General features: G+C 39.6%; 1 protein-coding gene across 1 annotated transcript; it reads right to left on the reverse strand.

The window, feature by feature from the left end:
• Nucleotides 1-2193: 2193 nt before the first annotated feature.
• Nucleotides 2194-3387, reverse strand: LOC118279243 (uncharacterized). The gene has a single exon (XM_035598871.2). The coding sequence runs from the start codon at nt 3349-3351 to the stop codon at nt 2311-2313; it is 1041 nt and encodes a 346-aa protein (XP_035454764.2). The 5' UTR covers nt 3352-3387; the 3' UTR covers nt 2194-2310.
• Nucleotides 3388-9693: the final 6306 nt, after the last annotated feature.

A 9693-nucleotide genomic window follows, 5' to 3' on the forward strand; every position in this document is an offset into this window, starting at 1 on the left:
AATATATTATAATTTAAATCTGTTATATATAAATTGTTAGCGCGACTAGCCTCCTTACAGACAGACTGGCCTCTATTTTACTCTATGACTGACAAGCAAAATCTACAAAAAGAAGTGAGATCCCACGACTTGGACATCGCATGAAAACAAAATGAATATTACAATATTATATTAGATTCTTTAGTCTCTCGCGCCTCACGCGATTGAAACTCTCGTTCCTGTTGGTCGCTGGCCCGTCGTGCTGTGTAGTGTGATACATACTAATAATCAAATCAAGCGATGTCCAAGTCGATCTATTTGTTTAAAACGTTAAATATTTTTAATATTGGCATGATAATAACTTATGTAATAACTTAAGACAGAAGGTCCTTCAAGTAGACACTAAATAGATTAACCGACTTGGTATTACATGGATCTCACAACTTTTGACGGTAGAAAGACTGAGCTGCGAGACTTGGGTTTTTTACAGGATGTTTTTGATGGGTTAATATATTCCAGCGCATCATAAATAACCAAACCTCCTTCAATGAGAAACCTCTTTTCATATGAGACGTGAGAATATCATCGCAATGTCTGTCAATTTTGACGTTTTGTCAAATACGATACTATGCATGGTAGTGTGTGTAATGTTTTATTTATTAATTTAATATACTTTATAAGCATTATTTTTGAAAAATATTAGCGTTCTGCACTTCTCCTACACATCTATACATAGTATAAAACAAAGTCGCCCATTTTGTCTGTAGTCCCTTCGTATGCATAAAACTTTAAAACTACGCAACGGATTTTGATGCGGTTTTCACTAATAGAAAGAGTATTTTCTCCGACAGGTTTTTATATATAATTGAAATACATTGAAACTATATTAGCTGAGTTATAGCGATTTATGTCCAAGAAGTCAGAAAAAAAATCTAATTGAAGATTGCATTTGTGCGTGCGCCGCTTATACCGTTGGATACAAGTAAGAACAATGTATAGCAAAAACATTGGTCTTTATTAGTTCTACAAAAAAGTCCGCGATGACATATATCCAGCTTTTTTATTTAAGTCACAAAAACTACTTTTCTGTATTAAAAAAACATTTAATTCGTTGGGTGATGTTTAACTGGTGATATAACCAATAATACATATATCCTTATCATAATAAGTAAGTTCATCATCACGAGCATTTAATTTAGATTATTTTTGCAGTTTACAGTGTGTTATTTAGACATATAGTTTAGGAGATATCACGATATTAGTATTGCGGCACGGTACGGGCCGGCCGCGGCGACGGGGGCAGCGTCCCTATAAATAATATTAAAAAGTAGGTACTACGACTTTGATCTATACATATAAGACAAAAAAATCTGTACATTACTTAAATATTTTTTCCAAAAACTGATAGGGGGGGCGATCAAAGAAGAGTCACAGAAACCAAAAAACATTTTAATATTTTAAACGCGGTTAAGGGAAAGAGAAGTTATTGTGAATTGAAAATTAGTATCCAATATGTGTTGGTGCGTTGACTGTATTTGTCGAAGTAGCGGGATACACGCAAACGAAGTTGCGCGGGTCAGCTAGTAAACTATAAGTGTACCAAATTTTATGCTCCTACGTCCGCGCAATTTTCGTAAAAATTGCGGTTGCGGTCCAAAGTTTTTGCATCACGTATTAATATATAGATTATATTTGCTTTGACGTTCAAAAGTGCCTTCCTGGTCTAATTGAAATAAATAATTTTGACTTTGCCTTTAACTTTGACTTTTGACACACTAGGATTTTTTCCTATGTTGTGAGTGCGTTTACAAACATAATGTTACTTGCACATGACAGCTAGGACCACAACAATAATTTGTGAATCATACAAAGTATTGTTCCGAGCGAGAATCGAACCCGCTACACATTCTACGGCAGCCTGTTGCCTCACCACCGCGCCAACCATGCATTTAAATACTACTGTTGATAAGTCATGGCTGCTGTAGTTGTGAAATCTCTAACAAATATTATCATTTCTAAAATAATGGCACAGTAAGCATGACCAACCAATCCAGTTAAATCTTCGCTTCGCTGTCCTGACAGTAAGCGGGTTGGTGGCCAAAAGCAGACTTATCAAAGGAAAAAAATTACCCCGTACAGGTAAGTTCCAGCCAAAACCAATGAGTAGAAGGAATTGAATATGAACACTTCTTAGGGTAAAATAAAGTCATAAAATATTTATAAATTATTTTATTTTATTACTTAAATGGCAAACACTGTAAGTTGGAGCACTTCCAGCTATAAATACTTAAACATAATACTTAATGGTAAATATCACATGTTAAGTAACGCTTAATGAACGTACGGTAAGGGTACCGCGTGGTGCGCATGCGCGGGGTGACCTTTGATGTTCTGCTCCAACTGTTGTGTCGCCTGCACGTCTTGAGGGAGTTTTGACGACTCAGTGGTCAGCTTAGTAGTGGGAACCTCACTGCTGGCTGATTCCGTGCTGGAGACAGGCTCCTCGTTCTTGAGAGTAGTGCTTGAAGCATCAGCTTTAGGAGTAGTGACCTCATCTACCTTCAGCACTTGAGGGACTTGTCCGTCTTTGTCATTCTCCGGCTTGATGGGGAGAACCTCAACTTTCTGGGTGTCGTCAGATTTCTGTGAGGCGTTGTTGTTGAAGATAGCGTCCAGTGCTTGCTTGAGGCTGGGGTCCATGTCCTTCATCACGGTTTGGTCGTGGTGTTCCTTGTCCTGCTCGTCTTCAGCTGCTACAACTGCCGGCTCAGTGGGTGTAGGGATGGTGGTCTGGCCCTTGACATCCTTAGGCTGTTGCTCCTGAGTGTCGCGGCTCGGTCTAGGCTGTTCCTGGCCCTCAACAGCTGGCGTCACTTTGGCCTGGCCATCCTTGTGTGCTTCGGTAGTGCTGGGGGTCGACACTGGGCCTCCAATCATGAGGTCACCATCGTTCTTAGGTTCCTGGGGTTTGATCACATCCTTTGTAACCGGCACTTTGGTATCAGCTCCAACAGGCACTGGGTGTTGCGGGAACTGCGCGGCTCCTTCACTCGCGTACACTTTCACGGTGAAGTCGAATCCTCTGAACACTGTGGGGCTCTTCAGCTCGATGGTGACGTCATTGTGTCCTACTCCTCCGTCCACTACTTTGGCTTCTCCGTCCTTCTCAGGCCTGTTGTCAATGACAACTACTCGGCTGATGAGGCCGTCGTCAGTAGCGTTCACGGTGAGGTTCTGCACTTGTTTCCATATAGCAGGGCTGGCGGTGACATTCTTGTCGAATATTAATCGCCCGCCCTCTCTGCCCACGCTGAGGTCCGCGGCCGCAGCCACGGCCACCAAACCGAACAATGCGACTACTTTGGTGTACATCTTCGGATGTTTACAAACGACTGACGAAGATGACGGGTGTCGAAGCTTATATAGGGCAGCGGTTTGAGGAAAACATTAAAACGTAAGTCACCTGCCTGAGTAGTAATATTTTTTTATTAACATATATTAAAATCTTCCTACAGGAAAATACGGCGTGATAGAGTACAGTCAATGCCGTCGGTATGAGCACACACTGGCTGTTACGTCGGCACACGGTGACTCAGGAAGATGTCATTCAACACTGTCTTTGTTTGAAGTGTATGAATGAACTTATTTACACGCTTGTTAACAATATCACCATAACTTCATGCCTGTGATTCCTCAAGAAGGTAGTCAGACTTGTATAATAGACCTACTTCACGTTTATCGTCGCTTAGATAAAGTAAATGCTAGCTGACTCAACGATTAATAAACTCTAACAATAGTATAATTTAATCCTTTAGCCTGTTTATTATGAAGAAAGGAGATCGAAATTCCAATAATTATTTGCCAATATCCAACCACTTGACAATGGCTTACCTTAAACGAAACAATCTTGATAAGCAAATGAATCTATAGGAAACAGGAACACCTAGCACGCATATCATAATTAATATTCACCGTGTAATTGGACAATTATTTCCCCACGCTATAGTAGGCACATTGATCTAGTTTCGCACACAAGGTGAGTAAGTAGATTACGTATATGGACCACGACAGGTTTACCGGGTTTTATACCGAAGGGAAAACCGGTTGTATTTGAAACATGCTAATGTTATCGTAAATACCCCTTTCCAACATAATGGGGCATTTCTTGAGGTATTATAAATGTAAAGATAAAAACCTAAAACCCTGTCATGAGGAGAAATGGACTTGAACATATCTAGCTAATGAGACTAAACTAGGTAATTGTTTAGTAGTAGGTTCAAGGTTATATAGAAATTTCACCATCAGATCAGCTAGGCTGTTCTGTATCTTTCAAGTGAATGATCGAACCGATCTTCATCGCGGTCCGCCATGTAAGAATAATTTGAACTAATAACGGGCGAGAATACGATCGAGCTTACTTCGTAATGACATTTGAAGAATAGCCTTTTTGAGAGGTGAAAATCATCCTATGATTTCTCCCGCCTTGGCTAAGGCGAGAGGGAGTATCAGACTTTTACTGACTAAAAACCATCCAGTTTCTACTCCTCCTTTTTCAGCCAGAGCGCAGTTAACCATGGTATACTTAGTATTGTATGGTCATCCAATCTACAAATAATTGCCAAATTCCTTTAAATTAATGTTTTGGCTATGTACCTATTTGGTTTAGTAGCCGTAAGGCAAACCACCTGAAATTATTCAGACTGTATGGAGACTGGACTTGACTACCCTTTGAACTTTGTGAATGAATAATAGGAAATGTTTACGTGTGAGTCAACTTAAACCGTATAGCAATTATCAAGTGAGTAATATTTATTCTGTAAAAGTAACATTTCTATACCTACATTCGTATTTTCAAAGCAAACAGCAAATAATTGGAATTAGATAACGAATATCCAATTTCAGAAAGAACAAAACACAATATGTTTTGTCCCTGTTTGTTTGCTTGTTACCATTTTTTATGGAATAAGGGGAAAGCGAGCAGACGGTTCACCTGATGGTAAGCGATCAGCGCCGCACATGGACACCCGCAACACCAGAGGAGTCGCAGCTGCATCGTATGGTTTATTATACCTACACAACCAATAGTCTTGAAATTCTGCATACTTAGATATTAGTAGATATGCACTTGATGTCTTTTAAAGCCACCGTGGTTAAAGCGATGTAAAAAGTCTAGTTCTTCTCATAACTTTTACAATAAAACTAGACTTCCAATCTAAACTGAAATGAGATCATTCTACTCGTCTAGAAAACCTGACGTACGAGGCAAACGTCACAACTTCCTCCTTCACCGAGACCGAGGGAAGTCTTTGTCTTCTCAGCTCTCAAGGCGACATGACGCACGCTTGCGTAGAACTAACAACGTACTCATAACAACATGGACTTGTACGACGTGACCCACCCACTATAAGTCCCTAATTAATCTTTTGGGATAAACCCAGTTTAAACCACGCTCCTATCATTAATGGAAAAACACCAACGACCGCTGACCATTTTAGTGTTTAGTGCGTAAGAGACATCTTTTCTAGTCGTTGCATTCATGAGTAAGACATTGCAATTGTTATATGGGAATAGAAGCCACAGATAAAACCATAGGGTTCCTGTATTTTTCATGGTAATGTAGCGGTTCTTATTTGTTTATGGAATAGAAGGCAAACGAGCAGACAGATCGCTGTAGCTCAAAATTTAAAATTCCTATCCTTTTTCCAACTTGGATGTGCTATGCTGTGGATGCGTTTGGCCTTTACCAATCATATCACATAGCTTAGCATTGGTAGAAACGGACTCAGCTACGATATGTTTTTTATATGGAAAGATGCGTGCTATGGATGGCTTCCCTACGATCTATACATCACATACTCGAGCTGCGCATCTTCCTCGCACAGCTACTTTGTGGCAGCGCATCTTCATAGCACATCTTACTCGCACAGCTACATAGCTTAGTATCACTTACATAGTTTCACAGCTTAGCTATTACATCTTCATAGCATAGCTACATAACATATCTCTGATGGAAAGGTACCCGAAGGTAATGCTTGCTAATTCTCTATTGGACAAAAACTTCTGTAGGTGAATGAACTCTGCAATTATCAATTACTTACCTAATCATCCGTACATGTGGATTATAATAATAATTATAGCTACCTAACCTGTCCGTTCTTATGAACTCTCCATTTAAGTTTTTTTTGTTATCTGCGGGCAACGTTCTCGGTATTCCCATAAAAAAACAAATTGAAACTGTCGAGTTTTGTTTTATTTTGCTCATTTAACTTTGCTACATGCTACCTACCAGTCCGCCAGTTAGGAGTTGGGACCAAAAATGATAGTGTATTGAATCTTGAGGAAAATATTTGTAAAATCTCTCAGCCACCCAAAACGTGACAATGTATACACGTTTTAGTCATATTCGTGATGACCTAGAATGTAGCTCCTAGATGAACACAATTATACTTAAGACCAAAGACATACATACATACATAACCTGTCTCCCATGGGGGTAGGCAGAGCCAATGGAACGCCAATTGCTAAAGGTACTTTTAGATTAAGACCAACTTCGAAGTGTCTGTACCCTTATAGTACCTAATCGAACGAGAGCGCGTTCGGTGCTCTGATTGACCGGCTCGAATAAACCAACCAATCAGAGCGCCGCCGTACGCGCTTTCGATTCGATTACTTTAAACGTAAAGCAAACTCGTACTAAGGGTACTGATTTAAGGATTATCTCCAACTAAGACCCAAATATAAGGGAGCGGGACGGAACTACAAAACCATATTTTAAAGAACAAAGCACCATATTTTACCATCGACTGTACATTACTGGGTACATATACTACGTGACAGTTATCAACAAGTGAATCTGTGTGACGAGCACAGAATCACAATCACATCTACGTGTCGATCTTAAACCGAGTATTTCCGACGGAGTAGGCACGTACGCTAAGTAAGTACGCAAGAGATGACGAATTCATTGAAATCAGCGACACACTGTCCAGTGTAGGAAGTTTTGGTAATGATTACGACAAAATTCGGTTGTGAAGTCTAAAATTTATTTCATATGCAATGCAACGTTACGCCTTTTATTCCCATATGGGAATAATGTCGCTATACAATGTACACCCACTTCTCACAAATTGTGTCATAAGTTCTATTTAATAGAGGGTGAGCCTATTACCAAATACTGGGCTCAATTCTAGACTCCATGCTGCTACTGAAAATTTTTCGAAAGACCGAAAAATGCCCAGTAATAGGATTTTGCCCGACCCAGGAAGTTAAGTCTATCTTTGTCAAGACTTAGGTATAGACGGCTCAAATACACTACCATAAAATGAAAAACAAGAATTGATAGAAGTTCACGTGAACATTACATTTCAATAAATCTAGTATGTTTCACCGTAGTTATTTCCCAAACATCGGGTGACTAAAGTTAGGTCAATACCTACTTAGTAAATTACTCGAAGGTACCGGACAATATCAAAACAATACAATAGGTGCAGTCAATTGACTCCTGATTACGTTTCCCTATGACGTCAGCATTGAAAGTCATGCAATGTAAACAAACCGTCAGAACACAACGTTTTGCGTAGTACGATGAATCAGTACGGGAATGTTAGTACCTAAAGTTTAGCTTTAAAAGTGAAATATTTTCGCGGTAGACACTCCGGGCGTCGGGGATCGCGAGTCGATCACCGGCCACCGTAAGTGCGGGTCTGTGAAGCGAGCAGTGTAGCTCGTAGCCTGACCAGATCCAGAGAATATCGACACCGTTTCAAAGAGCCATCAGACCACTACAGATGTGGCCCAGTAGGGCTGATGCCGACCCGGAGCTGCGGATTGGCTAGTGAGTTACCGGGGCTCCGGCTCAAAGAGCAGGAATAGGAACGAAGTGATATTTAGTCAGTAACAGACGACACTTCCTCTCGTCTCACTATAGGCAGGAAAAGATTCTGGAAGATTTTCCCCTTAAAAAAAGTGAAATTATTTTATTTTAATCCCTAGCTTTTGCGCGCGACTTTATCCACGTGGAATGACGTCCACAAATTTTTGTGGTGTGGTGTCAAATCTATCCCATCAAAAACATCCTGTAAAAAACCCAAGTCTCGCAGCTCAGTCTTTCTACCGTCAAAAGTTGTGAGATCCATGTAATACCAAGTCGGTTAATCTATTTAGTGTCTACTTGAAGGACCTTCTGTCTTAAGTTATTACATAAGTTATTATCATGCCAATATTAAAAATATTTAACGTTTTAAACAAATAGATCGACTTGGACATCGCTTGATTTGATTATTAGTATGTATCACACTACACAGCACGACGGGCCAGCGACCAACAGGAACGAGAGTTTCAATCGCGTGAGGCGCGAGAGACTAAAGAATCTAATATAATATTGTAATATTCATTTTGTTTTCATGCGATGTCCAAGTCCATCTATTTGTTTAAAACGTTAAATATTTTTAATATTGGCATGATAATAACTTATGTAATAACTTAAGACAGAAGGTCCTTCAAGTAGACACTAAATAGATTAACCGACTTGGTATTACATGGATCTCACAACTTTTGACGGTAGAAAGACTGAGCTGCGAGACTTGGGTTTTTTACAGGATGTTTTTGATGGGATCTCACTTCTTTTTGTAGAGTTAAATTTATAACCACCACCAACCACCAACTGCATAAATAACTTTGTAATCCCATATATTTATATGGGATTACAAAGTTATTGATGCAGTTGGTGTATTTGGAAAACTGGACCGAAATTACAAAATATTTAAGTTTTCCCATGATTAAGACACTAAACTCTATATGTATTCCAAATATGAAGCTTCTAAGTCTGCTAGAAGTGCCTTGGACTTTTGATGATCGGTGAGTCAGTGAGTGACAAAATTTAGAAACTTTAACAAGTTGTCATTCTTAAACTACTGGTTCAAATTGACTGAAATTTTAAATATTCCGTGTTTATACAATGCCGGATTAGTTACTGAAGATTCAGGTTTCTTGCTTTATCCACAACCGAATTATAGGGGGTCGAAAAAGGCCCGAATTGCTTCGAGAAAAGGATGGTACGGCCGTGCCGTTTTTTGCTCGACTTCAAGGGCACTGCCGTGCCCCCAGATAAATTGTGTTTCTGAGTCTGAGCTGGGCGTGATGTGCATGTGAAATTATGTGTTTGTAAACTATCATGACTCAGAATAAAAACCGCAGTGGCGGGTTTATATAATCAATATTTATAGATCTATCTATAGGTAATTCTTATCATCATCTTTGAATTATCTACACAATAATTTTCAAGTGTGGGAAAGCCACGAATGGGCTGGCTCGACCGGAGTGATACCACGCCTCACAGACACAAACTGACGTGAAACAACGCTTGCTATGCGTTTCGTTGTATAAGTGAGGTTACCGGTGGCCCTTTTCTAATGTTCCCAATTCCCGATTCCCCAACAACCCTTAAGTTCCTAACCCCCAAAAGGCCGGCAACGCACTTGTAACGCCTCTGGTGTTTCGGGTGTCTATCGGTAGCGGCGATTGCTTGCCATCAGGTGATCCGCCTGCTCGTTTACCGGCTTATAACATAAAACAAACACACAACTATCTTAATTTTACTATAATTAAATAAAACACATTTATGAACTACTACAATTTATTTCTACACAAAAAATATACAAACATGTATGTATGTGGTTATCAAATCAACATTTTTAATACATCATTCAAAGGTCC

This window comes from Spodoptera frugiperda, chromosome 14 (assembly GCF_023101765.2).
Source record: "Spodoptera frugiperda isolate SF20-4 chromosome 14, AGI-APGP_CSIRO_Sfru_2.0, whole genome shotgun sequence".
NCBI classification, from domain to species: Eukaryota; Metazoa; Arthropoda; class Insecta; order Lepidoptera; family Noctuidae; genus Spodoptera; species Spodoptera frugiperda.

Coding starts and splice junctions, on each gene's coding strand:
- LOC118279243 (XM_035598871.2), bottom strand. CDS start 3,351: ATGTACACCAAAGTAGTCGCATTGTTCGGTTTGGTGGCCGTGGCTGCG.